The sequence below is a fragment of the Berghia stephanieae genome, chromosome 2 (assembly GCF_034508935.2).
Source record: "Berghia stephanieae isolate SIO BIC M18660-M18661 chromosome 2, UCSD_Bste_1.3, whole genome shotgun sequence".
Taxonomy (NCBI): domain Eukaryota; kingdom Metazoa; phylum Mollusca; class Gastropoda; order Nudibranchia; family Aeolidiidae; genus Berghia; species Berghia stephanieae.
In genome coordinates, this window is record NC_088361.1 from 38,313,471 (window position 1) to 38,333,470 (window position 20,000).

A 20,000-nucleotide genomic window follows, 5' to 3' on the forward strand; every position below is an offset into this window, starting at 1 on the left:
GTCATCAAAAACACTCACAGTCGCTTTATTTTTACTCAAGTCAAGAAACGAAAACAGTGCGACCATCAACTTCGTCTGGACCACGTTTAACTTACGATTTCAAAAAATCAAACTATGGAGCGAAGTTTTATCTTTTTACAACTTATTATCAAAGGCAACGGATCACGTCATTGGGTTCATTTTCTCGATTTGGTCACGTTACAAGAGATGGAATTCAATATTGACGTTGTCTGCAATGCGTGAAAATTCACACCGATACCTTCCTGGTACCTGCAACGACTTGAGGGTACAGGTCGGGCGTGCTCGTCCACGCTCCACAGTGCACGATAGGCGCACACACACGTGACCAACCGGCATGAAGCCATTGTTATGACAGCTTGGGGTTTCTCTCTATTATTCCTCCTTACCAAGTCTTGATTTCCATTCTTCTATTAGTCGGTAGTTGTGAAGTGTTTTAAATACTGCAAGGGGATCGATCGATTTTAGTCGGGGCTTTCTTTGGACTGACTTGGCAGTGCTTGTGTGTTGTAGTATGTGTGTTAATTTATAAATCCGTTTCATTTATTTCAACAGTTTGTTATTTCCAGCTGATTACAATGTGATATACAGGCACGCGGTGGGATATGGATGAGTCATTGCTTATAGATGAAATTAAGGCAACTGGTCAGAATCATGATGAAAACGTTTTAATTGTCATTTCCCTCGTGTGTCTTATTCACCGATCGAAGGCCAACTTTAAAACAAAAGTGTAGCTTTCGAAATTACCGCGTATATGAACTGAATTGAAAACATTTGATAAGGTGCTTTTTAAACTTCATGTCAAGCCTAGATAGAAAAAATAACACACTAAATTGGACACCTTAGAATTAACTGATAAAATTAAAAGTTTAAAAAGACATAATGTATTGTTCTATGAGGCAATCAAAACGAGCATATTCCTCTTTGATCCACTAAATAATGACAGAAAATTGCATTTTTCTCCGAATGAAGAAAAATTGAGACTTAGCAGGTTCTGAAAGTTACTTTCTCAGGTTCAAGGTTAAGTAATTATTTTGACAGCCGATTAGTTTGATTTTGTCATTGCCTCCAATTCTGTACAAAGTAAGTGATCTTAAGTGAAGAGTTTTCATATCTGAGGTAACTAAAATCAAGCGATAGTCATTGTGTTCAGGATATCATTACGCGTTAAAATCTAATTTTAGTAAAACCAGATGCTTACCGGAGAGTAAAATATCTTAAACTGCAACTTTATATTTCTATAAGCGGTTATAGGGAAGCTCATAATTCTTTTGATATGATGCCATAGTAAAATCAGGTTTTTCCCTGGAACGAAGGGGTTTAATGGTTCGTGTTTTAAAACGAATATATTGTTGTCTTATCTAACAATTTAAAAAGTTATATGGCTTATCGAGTTGAGCTTTTGCTTTGTAATCCATATACTTCTATCTACATATTTGCTTCGTAAATCAGTTTAAAACTTCTAAAAATTCCGGTGGATGGCAGATTAAATTCCAATCTGTTCCTACTAAAATTCTCACTATTTTAAGTCACATGGCCGTGACCACCACTCTTCCAGGACAATTTAAGTAACTCCTCAAGAGCATTAAGACTCTTCAAAAGTCGCAGTTAAGTCGTTGCTCCTGTATCTTTGAATGGAAAAGAGGCAATTCTTTCTGACTCAGTTGGAAGTTGGGTTATCATTGTGTTCAGTATTTTATTCATTTGACAAAAGTCGTGTCCATTCACACAGGGATATGGTGGTGTCAGAGTCAAGGTTTTCTCTTCTCTTAATTATCTCAATCTTTTCATATGGCTCAGCCCATCACTCTTTTTAGGCGATAGCCACCTTTTTGTGCTACCTTGTTGCTTTGTGGTATAACACTTGTATTCGGACCAAGGTCCAAAGTTCGAGTTCCGCTCTGAGCAACGAATAGTTTAGTCCTTGGAAGAGGCTCTTAATTCACATTCTCATCACTCGTTTTAGACGATATCCACCTTTTTGTGCGACCTTGTTGTTTTGTGGTATAACACTCGTATTCGGACCAAGGTCCAAGGTTCGAGTTCCGCTCTGAGCAGCGCATAGTTGAGTCATTGGAAGAGGTTCTTTATTCACATTCTCTCACCGTACTCATGTGTGAAATGAGTACCTGGTCGTTAACAGCGTTGTTTCTGTCGGAAAAGATAATATTTGAATATCGTTTAATAGGCGTCTCGTCCTACACGTTAAGTGTTGCTGTTGGCCATGTGAAATTGAATGTAAGCTTCAATTTAATTACAAAAACAGATCAAATGAACGTTTCGGGTTTCACCTTTATCAACAAAACAGGATGAATTAAACACCACAGATGAATGAGATGATGTGGTAATGGCGTAGTTAAGATGAATAAACAAAACATTGGTTGGCAGGAAATGTTGGCCATGGAAACATTGTATAGCGCTTTGAACACGTTTAGTGAGAGAGTGTGAGTAAAGAGCTTTTTTCCAAGGACTCCTATGCGCTGCTAAGACCTGGACCTGGTGCTGATATAACCTAAATGTGCTGCAAGCGACGTAAAACCCTTAAAAACAAAAAAAAAAAACAAAAACAAAAACCATAAGACCGGGACCCGAACCCAGGACCTTCCAGGGCGAAGGCGAGGGTTATACCATTTGATGAAGAAATTCTTTGCACGAAATATTTTCATAATATTGTGGTATTTACGCGAAAAAAAAAATCGAGGCTTTTTTAAAAAAAAAGGTTTTCTTTTTGGCAAAGGGCATCCCTGCTGGTACCGGGTACTGGTAACATTTAGGTAGGAGATGAACCCAGACAAGTATTGATGATGACTCAAATAACGTTATCGATTGATTGCTTGTTCCGACCACTTATTGGTCGGTGACACTCAAAAGCATGCATGCATGTGTGTGTTGTGTGTTCAACAACGGCTAGATGTGTGTCGATACACGGAGTATGATTTTGAAAAAAAGCAGGTATTGTTCAAATTTGTTGTTTATTTATGATGTCAGTGCTTACATGTGTGAGTTTAATCAAAATATAATTTTTTCTTTTCAACTGTTCAATTTCAATTTATGGGAAGTTTTCTGATTCTCTGTCTCTTTATTATTTGATACTTACTACCTCAACAGTCAGTTGTATGTCCTATTTTTGTATACTATGCGCATCTCAATAGTTTCTCGGTTCATTTTTAGGTTTTATAACGGGCCTACCATATTATATAACTACTGATATAAATGTCCATAAAACGAGATACTAATGAAAGCACTTTTTGTATGTGTTCAGAATTGAGAAAAAATATTTAGACGTCCATGTATTGCAAAAATTGAATTTTTAAAAACAGCAATGCTAAGCATCGCGATATTATACATATTTGTAACCGACTTGCTCACGCTGATGATTTAATAAAATATCCAATGGACAATGAAAGTATTTATGTATTCCAACTAACATTTAAAAATAGATTTATAGTAATCTTGTTTAAAAAAAACCTAACAGCAAAATTCTCCTTACCATGTAAATGTTGTTGCCTCCAAGACCCAATACGTCAATTTAGACATTAATAATATGCAGGGGGAGGGGGGAGGGGGGGGGGGAAGGTCAGTCACGCACGGACAGCGGACAGCGTGACGCGTGGTCCCCCAAGGTCTGATCTGGCCCAAATCCCAAACAAAAACAATAACAGTGGTGTGTCGGAAAGAAAGCAATGAACATATAAAGCAGTGGTGATTTACTTAGGTATTAAGCTCTTTACTTTGTATTGATCTGCCATTAGTTTTAGAAAATAAAAAAAGGAATTCAATTTGAAATACAACAAAACAAAAAAAAAAAAAAAAAAAAAAAAAAAAAAACCACACACACAAAAACATACCCAATTGAAAAAACACAACAAAAACAACAAAAAAACCTCCCAAAAAACACCAGAAGGACACAAACCCCCCCCCCCCCCCAAAAAAAAAAAAAAAACAAACCCCCCCCCCCCCCAAAAAAAACCCCACAAAAAGTCCCCAAAAAACAAACAAACAAACAAAAACAAAAAAAAACGAAGCAAAACAAAACAAAAATAAATAGGTTAATTTTGGTCGATGATGTTTTTGCTAGATTGTCTCATCTTATATATTATTACACAAAAACCAAAAAAACCAAAAAAACAAACAAAAAAAAAAAAAAAAAAAAACAAAACAAAAAATCCCCGCACACACAAACATAAAAAACCCCCCACACACAAACACACACACACACACAAACACACACACACAGACACAGACACACACACTCACATTGCAACTGGTTATTTGTGCCTAATCTAGATGTGTAAATAGAAATCTGTTGGTCTGAAACGTTATTATCATTATTAATTATATTATTATTGTATTATTTTTTTTTTTAAGTCTCACTTGTGTTTTAACACTTTTCGTAAATAGACAACTCGATAAAAAATCGAGTCGGATGGAATTTCGTAGATCTTTAATTAAGTGATTCATAATGTTGCGTGAGATGGATGGATTGGATTACACAGTGTCTAACGTGTTTTCGTAATAAATGGTGGATTAGCATGGGCATTTTATTCATACATGGCGATAGATAGATAGATAAAATTGGTGTTGATTTGGAGTTTCCAGCATATCAATCCTCACACAACACAATGAACGGATTCGTGGACACAGGAGTATCCAGTCGGAGATGTTCCTCCGTGGAGTCACTCAGGCAGGTGAGTCACCATCTTTATAAAAATTATGTTCTGTGTCACTGTATCGAATTAGAATGTTTTATTATAGTTATGACTTGAGATAATAATATTCTGGACGATGGTTCAATGGATGTCGCGATGAGAAAGAAAGAGAGAGAGAGAGAGAGAAATATATATATATATATATATATATATATATATATATATATATATATATATATATATATATATATATATAAGTATCAATCCACTATTAAGGTGACCACTGTGAAATGCACCAATTGGAGGACCAAGCATATGTCTTGTTCAAATTGATTAAACTGTTCAATCTTTGTTCAAATGAGTATAGTTTGATTCCCTACAATGATTTATGAACACAATTCTGATGCTTGATGATCACAATGGTATATAGAAAATTACTCGGTCCCCCTAATGTTTTACTAAGTGTTTCTGTAGCTTTAAGGAGACATTTGGTAAAAACATGTTTTTAGGGAGACCACATTAAAAAACCCTTTTAGGGAGCCCAGTATATGTTTATATATGTGTATACCTAAGAGTGCATTTTCAAGTGAGCTACCACCAAATTGTCTAAAATAAAGTAAGTCCTTAAGATTAAGAGCTTCATGGCCATAGTGTCGAAGCTTATCCCAGTGTGCGTAGAGTGAAGTGGCCGAGCAACGCATTTACTAACTCCTGGGAAGGTCCATCCCTCAGAAGGGGCGCTCAGGGAAATAACCTGGGACTCAAACACGGCAAAAAATATTCCCAGTTGCTCCGTGCGCCATTGTTTTTGCAGTCCCGACCCCTTTAGAAACCTGACGACCCAGGTTAAGATCAGAGATAGAAGGGACCAGGCAGAGGAGTTTATTTGTTGTTGTTGTATACCACTGAATGGACTTGGTTTGTTTTGTTTTGTTTTTAAGGGTTTTACGGCGCTTGCAACACATTAAGGTCATATCAGCGCCAGTAAAAAGGAAGAAAATGGGATAGTAAAAAGTTCTGGAACTACAATTAGAGCACCCAAGAAAAAGTAAGGCAAAGGGGATTTGTTTCAAATAGGAAACAGTAGATTCCAAGAGCCCACTATCAAAGTACTTAGTTTGAGATCACCTAAACGTCTCATTCAGACACAAGCACAGGTCCCAACAAAGAGGGATACACTCAAATGTTTACAAAGCATAAATAATATGTAAACAAAACAATAAAGAGCATAACAGACAGATGATTTACAAGGGAAAAATATAATCTCCCAAAACTCGAACTATACATTTGACTGTTTCCCTCCCAGCCAGGTCCTGGACAAAACCAAGTAATCCCATCCCGAGACAAAGACAGAAAACAAGTTGGAAAACAGACATAGGGGGATAGAAGACGCAACGAGTACGTCCCTGCCCATTATGGGAAGTCGGGAACCCCACCCAGTGAATGGAGTTGGATGGATAGGACAGCAGATCTGATGGACACAATGAACGGCTTCAATCAACATCTCATTCACTTTAACTTGCACAATGCTTGCTTTGGTTTCGTGGTAGACAGTTCGTCTGACGCCCGAGTTGCCAGGGTTCGAATCTATATTTGTGGCGATGCAGAGTCATTGTAAAAGTCTCATTTACAGTCTCACTTGTGTTAATTGGAGTACGTTACTGAATTGTAACAACGTTGTTCTGTTCGTGTCCATATAAATGTACTACCAGCTGCACGTTGAGCTCATTGTGGGTTTTATGATACATCAAGCTCGTGTAAAATTACATTTACATTTGACCGAAAAATGATACATAACGATAGAAGTCTACAAATCATATTGCAGGTTTATTTCAGTTCCAAAAGCCATCACAAACATTCATCCACTGTATCACATAAGTCTTTGGTCACCAAATAAAAGCATGAAGTTTGCTATGTGTACAGTGCAACATAAAAGGATAGAAACAGTTTTACTGATAAAACCCTCAAATGATAACAAACCAATATGTTGTTGCTGGTAAGTTGCTTAATTGCATTTGTTAAAAAGCATAAACTGTGAAGCAAAAGTGTTGAAAATCGTTTGAATAAAGTTTAATGCAAAAAAAATAATTCTTAAGCACTTTATGCCGTTCTAAGCTGTCGTTGCTGCATTTTTTTTCATTATTAATTATTATTATTCTGATTAAGGATGAGGGGATAAAGAAAGAATGAAATTAAATGCACAGAGGTGTCATTTCTTGACAGTCACCTCTAAAGATTGCAACTCTTAAAACTATCATAAAAAGAATAGTGAAATTTTACATTAGGTATCTAGAAAATGCTGAACATAAAGCTACATTGGCCAATTAAGTTAGGGTTAGTAGAAAGACTTTTTATTCTGCCATATCTGATTCTTTCAGATAGTTCTACATAGCTGCCAACTTTTCAAAAATAAAATAAGGAACGCTCATTTTGCCCGGGATGAGGGGCGATGTGTGCCGAAGCCCCCCCCCCCCCCCCTTCATCGAATCGCAACATATAAAAGTCAGCCTTTTTAATTACTATTACTAACACTAACAAGTTTGAGATGACAGAGGCTAGTCCAAATGTTGCTCAATTATCGGGTTTAGTACCAGCACATTTGAATCGTTAAAATGACACTTTCCACAATGATTGTTGTTTTGTTTTTAAGGGTTTTACGGCGCTTGCAACACATTTAGGTTATATCAGCGCCAGTAAAAAGGAAGAAAATTGGATAGTAAAAAGTTCTAGAATTACAGTTGAAGCATCCAAGAGAAAGTAAGACATAGGGGAACTGGGAACAAATAGGGATCAGATGTAGATTCCAAGAGCGTATCACCAATGTACTAAGTTTGAGATCACCTATAAGTCTTATCCGGACACAAGAACAAAATCCAACAAAGAGGAACACACTCAAATGCTTACATTATACATTAAAAAATAACAAATATAGTAATAATACATAACAGAGAGATGATTTACAAGGAAAAAAATATCATCTCCCAAAACAATAAATATGCATTTGACTGCTTCCCTCCCAGCTAGGACTCCGGCGAGGGCCAGGAAAAAAACAAGTAATCTCATTCCAAGACAAAGACTGAAAGCATGTTGGAAAACAGATATAAGGGGATAGAAGACACAGTGTGTACCTCCCTGCCCGCTATGGGAGCTTTCCACAATGAGATCAAAATTCAGAACGGACAATATAAAGAAAGAATTCAACTGCCTCAACTTTGATAAGGACCAATACACAAGAAGCACGATTGTAAAATAAATGAAATAACTTAAGATGGTTAGAAATGCATAACTACCAACCTGGTACATCACTTGAGAGGGCGTTTTGGGGTAAAAATTAGGTGAGTTCAGATAAAAAGTAGACGATTGCATATATGTTTTCTTTCATGCAACATAATGGTCTTTAAGTAGTATACTATAATAGTAGTTATAGTAAAATGCACCTCTAAATATTAGAGAATTCCTACTTCTTTACTTTGACAAGATAAACACACCTAAAAATGGAGTATACTTATTTTTCTTGAACCTAAACCGTTACAAAAGCTTGCTTGAAAAAAAAAAAAATTAAAATCAGATGAAGATGTTTTTAAAGGGATTAAATTTATATATTTCATAAATTAATAAAGGGAAATAATCATTGTCATCTTTAATCAATATAAGCAATTGATTTTCTTATTGAATACCTTCCAATCAAAAAGGTGGATTTAATTTTATTCTTAATTAAAATAATATTTGTAACAAATAGTGAAAGTATCAATACTGTCTTAGAATATTCAAAGTATATCGAGGCTAACATCCATATCCTATGCAAATCTCCAATACATTATGAAAGGTTTGAGTAAAATACAGGCGTCATATAAACGAATGGAACTTTTTTAATTGTTGAAAATCATTTATGTTAGAGGCATAATTCAAATTAAAGAGCTACACAAATGGAGATTATGCTCTCACTGGACACCAATAATAATGATAATAATAATAACAACAATAGTAGTAGTAGTAATAGTAATAATAATGGATCAATAATAATAATTCATTAGGCTCACATGGCTTTTTTACCACAAATTAGTCAAAAATTACAAAATACGGATTTTGAACTAAAAATAAGCACTTACGGACTCAGGAAGTCAAATACGGAACAAATCCGTTTTTAACAGAACGGTTGGCAGCTATGGTTCTACAAAGCATTTGTCTCTCAAGCTGAGCAAATGAATGTTCATATAATATAAAAAAGGATATTGCAATGATGAACAGATTGTACTATATAAAGATAAAACGTTTTTGTAAACCCCCAAAATATGTCAATAACACTATACAATACAATGAATGTAATACAAATCAAATTCATGATTGTCATTACACCGATTGAAACGCTCTTTCCCTTCTATATTTATTTCTTTCATTAAAAATCTTTGTCTTCACCAAACTAATTAGTGTACCTTCAGGGATTCCTTTTTGTGAAAATACCCTGTGGTGTTTTAAGAACAGAATAATTTCAGACTTTCTAGGTAATGATCCCCTTGAACCATGTGCTGAAACATCTTCGACAAAGTTTTTAAAATATGACTTGACTCTATCTGTATCCTCATCTGACCATGACATGTATCTCCGATTTTTGCTTGAATTCCTCTTGGGTTCAGTTTGTTTTGAAGAACACGTAAGCTGATTTGGCACTCCTGCTTCACCATCAAATATTTCTTCTTGATTTGCAGCTGTTACTATGGATGTTCCAAAATTTGCATTTGAGTCTCTATTCACTACAGAGTCATTTGTTTCAATGTTACAATTTCCTTCCCCAGTGACCGATGCTGAGTTATCAATTTGACCCAAAAAATGACCAACTTCTGTTATTTCTCGTATTGCAAGTGGACACTGATAAATGTTTTGATTGATTGATTCACTGTGTCCCATATGTCGATAGAAGACATCTCTCTCGTGTTGTGGGACATCAAGTAAGGCAAATAATGTCGAAGCTCGGTGCCTGAATTTATCAGCTATTAACAACTGGGGTTTCTCTAAATCCTTTACTAAGGAAGTGACATTTGATGGCAATGTAACCACTTACATGATCTTTGGATATTCCTGTATTTGGAAAAAGAAATGGGTTGTCTGAAATATCAACAGCTTTACGCTCCTGTGCAAGTTTCCTTAAAGGCTGAATTGTGTCATTGGGTATCAACACAGGGACCAACATCTTGCTTCCCTTTCCAGACTGATAGGCCAGCTTATACTTCTCAAGTAACGCTTTTTCCAGAGGATCAGTGACATGTTGTACAAGCTGGGGATCAACCCATACACCTGAATCTGCATCATTCCAGTCTTTTAACAACATCCTTGCGGGTTCTCCGCCTCTCCTCGCATTAAACATTGTAAGCCTAGCTACGATGACATTGCGAAGCCTAACAAACATATGTGAATCAAATAATTGATAATCATCCTCACAAATACGGACCATCTCTTCAGTAATAAATTGCCGTAGCTTCTTTATATCATTCTCTAATGGCATCTCTTTGGGTTTTCTCAAATTTGTTCTCTTTGCTTCACATTGAACTCTGGCTGTAAAAAAAATACTATCCCAATTATAATCCAGGACAGCTTTGAACAAATCTATCTCTGCGGATTCTTCCATTTTGTTTTGCATTATATATTCCCCTTTTAAGAAATTAATTAACTTTTTCAATATAAATCCAATTGAAAGCTTCAAGCCTGCTTTCAATGTCCCATCCTCTTTCAAAGTCATTTCAGAAATGGTTTGCGATATTTCATTAAAGTTACAACGCTTCACCACGTCCTCTCCAGAGAAAGAAGGTTGATTCGTTCTCTTCCTAGTTTTTAAAATCAAATTTCCTAAGATGCGTAAATCACTCATTATAACTTTTCTCTCCTTCTTTGAACTTTTACTCCACAATTTTGTTCCTAACAATACTATAGCTTTGTCTGATCGACACAAATTTCCCACTTCATCATTCCGAAATTTGTCAAGAATATTCTCCTTTATTTCTTTACTTGCATTGGGAGCCACGGGATAAAATTTTACAACCCCAGTACACAGAGCATGCTCAGTACTACATTTCTTTTTGTGTTCATAAACCCTTCGTCCAGAGTAAAACCCCTTACAGCCAGCACACATAACAACTTCATGTGACCCTTGTGCTCTCTCACGCATAACTATTGAATTGTTCTAGTGTTTGAATAAAAAATGCCCTTTTTCTTGAGATAATCCATTGTTCTATCCCTTTCCTTTACAGGCTGTTTCATGGCCTCTGTAACTTCTGTCTCATCTTTGTGTTTCCTCATCAAATGCCTTGAGAGTTTTGTTTGCAACTGTCCACAGTATGGACAGGGTCTCCTTGGCTTTTTGTATTTCTCTGGAAAAAAAAGAAGAAAATAAAGCACATCATGCTATGAACTATGAAAATAAATCAATAGACAGATCATATGCACATCAGCTACATGACAGCGATAGAGGAATAGCATTCCAAATATTTAAGGCCTGGACAAGTAACTGTCATAATTCCTTCTTGTTATATACTTTTCTACCATCTATTCCTTTGGAAGAGGTATGTTAGATTTGTGGAGACCTCTGCCACATAACAAATCCAGTGAAAAGACGCCATATTTTTGTTTTGAAATAGAAATAAATAGATCAATCCACCCACTTCACTGGGTTCAGGGTTCCCTCTTCATTATAATCAAAATATGAACATAAATCGGAATAGTAACACATTGAAGTCTCATCTGAATACATAGATTGTCCTTTGTTGTTTCAGCGAAAAATCAGACAGAATGTCAAAAGAATTTTAGGTTTTTCCCCAACCACCCCTTGGAGGTATCAGTATCAGCGGAATGGTAAGCGTCATGTTTTTTACGTTGAGCAACAAAATTTACTCCAAATGCTTCACTCGACCCAGGCGAAAAGCAATCAAGAATAGACCCAAGTCCTATCCAAAGACTAACATTTCATTTAAGTTTATTGTAGGCCCTTGGCCAATCGACAAAATTCAATTCACATAAATTATTTACAACAATCAGAAATTAATTATATCAATAATAGTAATAGAATGCAATGAAGGCAATATCATAATAATAATAATAATAATAAATAATAATAATAATAATAATAATAATAATAATAATAATAATAATAATAATAATAATAATAATAATAATAATAATAACAGTAGCGGCTATAAGTAACAATTAATATAGTAACAAAAGTAATAATAGACTATAGTTCATAGTCATAACAATGACTTTCTTTGTCATTGAGGGAGTGAGAAAACATCACCGGCTGGCAGAACAAACAGCCGACATCAATCAAACGTCCTCCAGACCGGTTGAGCATCGGCTTCATTAATTCCTTAAAGACTTCCCCCCAACTGCCTGAACGATGCTGATGCCCAGACAACTTAATCCTGATTTATATTTTGTGGAATGAAATATGACATGTATATGCCGGAAATATTTCAATAACAAACACACTGTTCAGATAGAAAATATTTGAGTCTTGCCTTTGTTAATTGATACAGGTAAGTTAGGAAAATAAATGCTAGTAAAAACGATCAGCAAGTTCGTGAACACTGCTTCTCAACTCGAACATATGTTTTCATCAAATCTACACACATCATGTTGTGAGCTGAATTTTAATGATCTCAGTTGTCATTGAAAGGAAACCCAAGAATTTTAGAATAAAGAAAAATATTGAACCTGGAAGTCAAAAGGGTTTGTAGCACAGCAGGCATTATCAAAGTATAATTTTAGTACCGACAAATTAAAAAGAAAATGTGCTTTTCTTTAAATGCTCCCAATCATCATATACTGTTTAGGTTGCAAGATTAATAAAAATGTTATCTACTCTGATTCTCGTTAAGTTTCCAGCTGGTCTGTGAAAAAAAGCCTTAAGCATCATAGAAATACAAAGAAACAGTTTTAATATATAGATGGGTTGTAACAAAAAAAACCATTTTAACACTTACAATACAAGCAATTTAAGTCTATTACAGACAAAAAAAAACCCCAATAAAATAAACATGAACATTTTTATGGCTGGTTTCACTGATATCACTCACACATTGGGGTTTCAGATTCTAAGATGTCCACCCTATCAAATTTGGATTTGTGCTTGTTATGTAAATGGTAGCGTATTTTGCGACGCAGCACTGCCAAAACAGAAAAAAAATGCAATAACACAAATGCAGCACCATGGAGGGGGTGGAAGTTTTCTTTTAAAAGGAATGGGTAAATTAAAATTGATCCCACAAATATCAAAGGAGAAGAATGACAAAAAAATGACTCACCATTGCACGTAACACGTTGGTTTGCAAGTGTATAGCATTCGGGTTGAACCTGGGTACCAGACTGGCAACGAGGTTCAGTCTGTGATAGTTGTGGATGAGGCTCTGACTGAGTTGGGGAATGAGCACTAGGTTCCAAAGACAATGATGTACTCAGCATTGGGTACCTCACAGAGTACGTAGAGGAATCAGACTCGGAGTCAGCAACAAAATCGGGACCCTGTATATTTTGTGGAAAAGATGACAGATCAATCAATTTATTCATGTTGACAATAAACATGAAGAGCCATTGTTTAATAATCCAACTAAACAATTAGCTGGTTAATAATGCAAGTATAATAAAAAAGAGTTGAGAAAGGCAGACATATTGTCTAAGTATTTAATATGTTCAACTGTGCTTGGATAAATATAGATACACCAACCAGGGTTTCAGTAAACCGTTTTTAACCAACTCTTTAAATCCTACACCAGGACCAACAACTACAAAACAATTTTTTATATCACTACGATTCTGGACATATAAACGGTTGTCATTGCAACAATATGAACTTCCTAACCTTGCAACTGCAATATAGTTAACAAAAAAAGTTGATAAACATTACGATGCAAGAGAATTTGGACAAAATGCGAGATCAAAAGTATAATCCCAACAGAAGCTATTTTAATTTTTCCTGGAAACGCATCATTTTCACATTTTGTCAAATAAAAAAACAAACGACTTCAAATGTGAATGGCTCATCAATGAATATCACTTCAAAATATAACGAGGAAGGTTTAAAATAGTGTTATTGTTGGCGAAGTCCACTGCAAAGAAAAATTTTTAACAACAAAAAACTAGGAGATCTCACTGGTGTAAAACAGTGTTGTCCTTGTCCTGAAATATTGTATTGCGCCTAACAGACTGCAGGTCTCATCTTTTGTGGCAAATGTGTTTTGTCCACCACAAAATATGTTGATGTGAAGCATTTTGAGCATGGTGCCAACTGTGGATAAACGCTATACAAATGTTATGATTTTATTTTAATGTACATACTTACCACAAATGAATCATGTGATATGGAACTTTGTTCTGCATCACTTTCAGGCTCTGAGTTGGAGTCTATATAGAAAATAAAAACAACAAAAAAAAAGCTGAAGACTATCATGTGCAAGTTTTTCTCTAAACTCTTAAACAAAAAATCATGCCATCTTGTGCTGTAAAAGGATTTTTTAAAAATTATTTACCTTATGACTATTGTCCTTTGGAAAAAAAAAGAAAATTAAGTCCGAAACCTTCTGGCTATTTTCTTTTAAATTTCAAGAACGTCAGAGTTGGCAAGGGAGGACGGAAATATAATTCCAGAAACCAATCTGTCTATAATCATATCCATATGATAGTTTTTCGTTCAAGATTCAGGTACAGTCCACTTAGGATAATCGCAATACCTTGGGATCATCGAAAATGTTGGGATTAACCGAAATTCAGTTTCCTGTCCACTATTTCAACATTTTACACATTTATTGTCAACTCAAACCAGTAAATAATATTCTTAGTCCACCACATACAGAGCAATTTGATTGAAACAAAAACCATATGGCAGCCCCGTGTAGATTTGTCAACCAAAAGCAGCTATGAAGCAAGCCGATATCTTATTCAGATTGGAAGAAGTTTCAATCTTTTTTCTCAACAATTCAACATTTGTCAGAGTTAAAGAGATTAGCCTTAATGAGAGACAATAAGCTCTCACCAAACTCGTTGGTCACAATGCACAGTTGTTAATCCTAAAACAAAGGATATCGCTCAGTCTCTCTTTATAACTGTCATTTATAACCTGTTGTCAAGATTATGACCAGCCCCACCCCTCTTCTATTTAATGGCCACCGATGACGTCACAAACCCATACTGCAGAGCCCCGCCCTCTTTCGACTCTAACAGAGTGGTGACACACTACTGTAGCATTAAATCCTGCTCACTCTCGATTCTTCAACCTGTCACGATTTCATCCATGATGAAATTTAATCATGATATACTGTTTGATTTCTTGAATTTACCACTTTTTAAAAAACCGAAGTTTGTTGCAATTAACCAGTGACTTTTATATAGAATTATTTCCATTGCTTAGGAAATATTGTGATTAACCGAAAGTTGCGATTAAACGAGTTGCAATTATCCGGAGTGGACTGTAATAGTATTACACATCATGACTCAAAAAAAAAAAAAAAAAAGCAAACTATGTGTACCTAAATGTTATTCATTTCCTCATCAAATTACATTCTTACCATTAACATCATAGATCACATCAAAAGGGTTGTCTGGATTGACAGCAAGACATTTTTCAGGATTTTTAAAGCTCAAATCTCTCTGATCTGAAGTTACAAAAGAAATAGCATATTCTCAACATTAAACTATGATTTTGTGATGGCTGTGATATGGCATACTGTATGCATAAAGCAAGATGCAAAGACAGGTTTAAGTTTAAATTATTTTATATTCTTTTCAAAAATCCATTCTAGTTTTGCCAAAATAAAATAAACACGAGAAGTGTTGAGTTGGATAAAGCTAAAACTAAAAGTAGTAGTGGTAGTAGTAGTAGTAGTAGTAGTAAACGACAGATCTTACTCACTAGTGTGAATCTACAGTCTACAGAAGTTCCCGAATTATCTGACTCCACTTCCAAATGACTGACTGACAAGTGACAATCATCAATCGGTGTGTGTGTGATTGTGATGTCTACCCTATTGAAAATCTTAAATCAACAGTGATGTAATAAGAATGGCCAATAACTTACCATTTAAATTATCTCGGTGTCTCTTCAATGATGCCTCCAGCATCAATTTACCCCACGATGCCATAGACGTCTAGTTTGGAACTCAGCAAGTGACGAAAAAATACTTGCGGCTATAGAGAGGACGTCCGTCGGCCACTCTCTCCGCAAGTCAGTTGTTATCAGATAATCATTGGTTCTTGAAAAATATAGAAACACAGCGGTTCATTTAAAAAGACTCTTTTGTAGATCAAGATATAATGTTAGGTATTGCACTTTAAAATCTCTTCAGACATAGAACGGGTCAACTTGACGTCTAGACCAAATCATTTCGAAGATCGATATGGCAACAACAACGCCTGGAATGGAGGATTTAAATGCGGCATCTGACGATTCTACTGCTATGACAGAAGATGCTCCATTTCACGACGTCGAGATGGCTTCAACTGGCATCAGGCATCAACATGCTACTCAATAATGGGTTTGATGAAGCGTTTGACTAAGAATTAAAGCTGATAACTGATAACCACCTACTACTGACTTGCGGAGTGAGTGAGTGCCGAGTGCCTCTTTATGCGCGAAATTGACTAAACATACGTTTCACGAAAAAAAGAGTTACTATGTTTGCTTGTCTCTTGTCACCAAGATAAGAATCCGGACCAAGATTCGATAAATCTGTTTCTAAAAATAGATTATAATTCGTATATCTTGTTCATTCCTCAGTTCATCAACTTTCACACAATTTTATATTAGGTTTTCATTACTATAAAAATCCATATAATGCTCTAGAATTTTAGAGAAAATTTCGGAAAGATATATTGCCTCACTATTGAAATATATCGATGAAAACACTGGTACCCCTATTGTACTTTTTTCAGGCGGTCACCTTATTGACCAACGTGAAAATTTAGGCATAACTCTTCTTACTGTGGTGTTTAACAAATAACTTCAATACTATGATTTACAATTATATATCCTTGACGGTTGGGTTGACAACTTTAAACTAAAAATAGAAAAGTGAATGTGCTAGAGGTCAAATCAATAGGGGACCGGATTTTGGTCTCCCTATTGGTAAAGTACTGTAAAATGAACTAATAGGGGTACCAAAAGTCTCCCTATCCGGTATTAATACATATATATATATATATATATATAATATATATATATATATATATATATATATATATATATATATATACAGAGAGAGAGAGAGAGAGAGAGAGAGAGAGAGAGAGAGAGAGAGAGAGAGAGTTGGTAACATATATCCATCTATCTATCTATCTATCGTTCGATCTCTCTGTCTGTCTATCTATATATTTGTCTATCTGAGAGAGAGAAAGATATATATATATATATATATATATATATATATATATATATATATATATATATATATATATATATATAGATAGATAGAAAGAGAGAGAGAGAAAGAGAGAGAGAGAGAGAGAGAGAGGGAGAAAGGGAGAGATAGATAGATATATAGATAGATAGATAGAAAGAGAGAGAGAGAGAGAGAGAGAGAGAGAGAGAGAGAGAGAGAGAGAGAGAGAGAGAGAGAGAGAGATATTAATATTTTATATGGACATTGGCAGGCGACAATTCAATGAATTCTGTGAAGTCTAATAAATCCCCCCCCCCCCCCCCCCCCCCCCACCGCTTTGTCGCCATTCTTCTTCCCTCTTTTTGAATTATTATTCGTGCCCCACCGTGTCATGCCGTGATGAACCAGATGCAGGATATTGAATTTATAGGCACAAATATTAAACTTGAGGTTAATTTCAATTGTTTATTTGAGAGAATAAATACAATATCTTACATTGTAAAAGACTTAAAAGTTCGTTTTTCGTAACATTTTCACTGTATTAACATTTTTACTGGTCTTACTCCATCACCGTTTTGTGACGATGCGCCACCTTTTACGATTATAATTATTATTCTTTTAATTTTTTTTTAAATTCTGAGATATTTATCGATATCGACCAGTCGCCCCATTGATATCACGGCAACCTAAAAGATATTGTGTTGTAAAATCGATAGTCACTGACATGCTCTTGGAGGTAAACAATTCTAATGGAATTACGATCATTGATTTCCAGGAATGCATGGACGGTTAGCGCTGCTCAAATTAATACGGGATAGATTGATAGATAGATTGATATATATTATATATATATATATATATATATATATATATATATATATATATATATAATATATATATATATATATATATATAGATAGATAGATAGATAAATATAGTTATAGATATAGATATTGAGGTGGATGGATGGATGGATAGAAAGATCGATATATATATATATATATATATATATATATATATATATATATATATATATATATATATATATAGAGAGAGAGAGAGAGAGAGAGAATGTCATCAGTTTTAAAAGGCGTTTTTGATTATTTTTTTTTTTAGAGTTTATCCTCGTTTCTGTAGTACGATAAATATTTGCCTACAACCATAGCCCTACTATAATACTCTAGTCGGCCATGCCTACAACCCTTTGGTTACGATGCCAATCTCTTGCTGACAACTTTCCGACACATCTTATACTAAACCCGATAGCTCAGTTGGTACAACACGGCCCACAAGCAAATTGCTTGCTACTCTTTAAGTAATCTATTGCAAACTAATTGAAAAATTGAATTCATATGATTCAATCATGGCTAATAGACAACGTTATATCCAAATAATACATCTCATAATCTTATTCATTGATGCATTCAAACCTAGATGCATGCCATTTCCAACGTATGCATGCTCACCCTAATACAAAGACAAACATTTAAACTTGAAGAAGAAGAAAAAATAATACAAAAAAAATATACCCCAACAAAAAAACAAAAAAAAAAAAAAACAAAAAAAAAAACAACAACCCCAAAACAAATAGATTTAAGACTAAATACTTTTGAATTCGCCAGTGATGTCAGGTGCCTAACTAATATTTTTTTTACATATTCGATCAAAACCTTTTCGACAACAAATGCCAAATCGTCTCAATTCAGTCCCTTTGGAGTTTTTTTATAAATTGTATAAACTTGTATATATTAGGCTTTTCAATTAAATATGTAGGTAGATATTTTTATATGAAACAATTATACCGTCTTCACTTAAAACCATCCATTATTTGTTGGCGCACCTCTTCATCCATCGGTCAAATAATATAATATAGGAACAAAGAGAAAAGGGATATTGTAATATTATTAGATAAATCCAGTTACTCACTGCGTTGTCGGCTTAAAAAAAATCCCAATAAAATGAAACAAACAAAACAAAAAACGTCTCATATTTAAGGATTTTGAGTTGGATAAAGTTCAGGGTCATTTTAATGAATTGATATTTGAAATAAATATTTTCTTGGCCAAGATGACCGGACTGCCAGCGGGGAAGATGTTATCACACCTATGCACACGTTTGAGCGAAAAAAATAGGATAGATACTTCGGACTGTAGCAGATGCACACGATATGTCGTGTGTCAAACAGCAATCATCACAGGAATTATAGGTTTTATTTTGGCGACAATCTTACCTATGAATTGTGTGTCGTTTGTCTTGCAACATCCCATCTGTCATCAATTGCTGTCTAGTTTGATTCACTGGCGTTGTTATAATATTCATGTTGAAGGCAGACGTTTGAAGAGCAGCCATTGTGTTCTTCCTCTTTCAGTCTTTGATGTGGTTTTTATTTTTCTCTTGATTGGAGAGTTCGACGAGGACACGTTCAGGAGTTTATAATGTGAATTAATAATTATTCATAAAATCTATCGACCGACATTAAAGTTAACGGCGTTTGGTTAATTAAGTGTTGGCTTTAAAACTTTTTTACAATAATTGTAAAATCAGGCCAGTCTCGAAATTAATTTGGTAAATCAGAATTTTAATGAGGTAATAATTTATTCATCGCTGGATGTGTTGGTGGCGTATTGTGACAAATGATTTGGGTTTTTTTTTTACCATATTGTAGTGTATACTCGTGTCGTGGTAGCTATGTCTTACCAGAACATTAAAAGTCAATGACTCGGAAAACATTGCTTTTGCATAAAATTATTCATCAGGGTTAAGTCAGAAAATAAATGTTTTTATGCGTTATTCAGTTGAATAACGTATGTGATATTTTCTTTGATATGCTAGAAGAGACGACTCGTTTAGTAATTTATTGGTAAGTTTATAAGGCTGAGCCTGCAGGGATGTGAGGGTGGTTCTTTGAAGAAGAGTAATGCAATCGGTTGGTGGATTAACCTCTACTGCTCTACTAATCTTTATTACAAGCCTTAAG

General features: G+C 34.9%; 1 protein-coding gene across 36 annotated transcripts in view; it reads left to right on the forward strand.

Moving 5' to 3' along the window:
• The window catches only part of LOC144964833 (uncharacterized), a 298,720-nt gene that overhangs the window by 144,032 nt on the left and 134,688 nt on the right, over window positions 1-20,000 (forward strand). For 6 of the 36 annotated variants that reach the window (XM_078899530.1, XM_078899531.1, XM_078899525.1 and 3 more), the window contains exon 2: window positions 4,387-4,706. The exons of 28 other annotated variants lie outside the window; for them this stretch is intronic. In XM_078899530.1, the coding sequence (XP_078755656.1) occupies window positions 4,641-4,706 (66 nt within the window). In that variant the 5' untranslated portion in view covers window positions 4,387-4,640. Of the gene's footprint in view, window positions 1-2,906; window positions 2,971-4,386; window positions 4,707-20,000 lie in introns of those variants that run through there. 2 more of the 36 variants (XM_078899532.1, XM_078899527.1) reach the window with 2 other exon arrangements.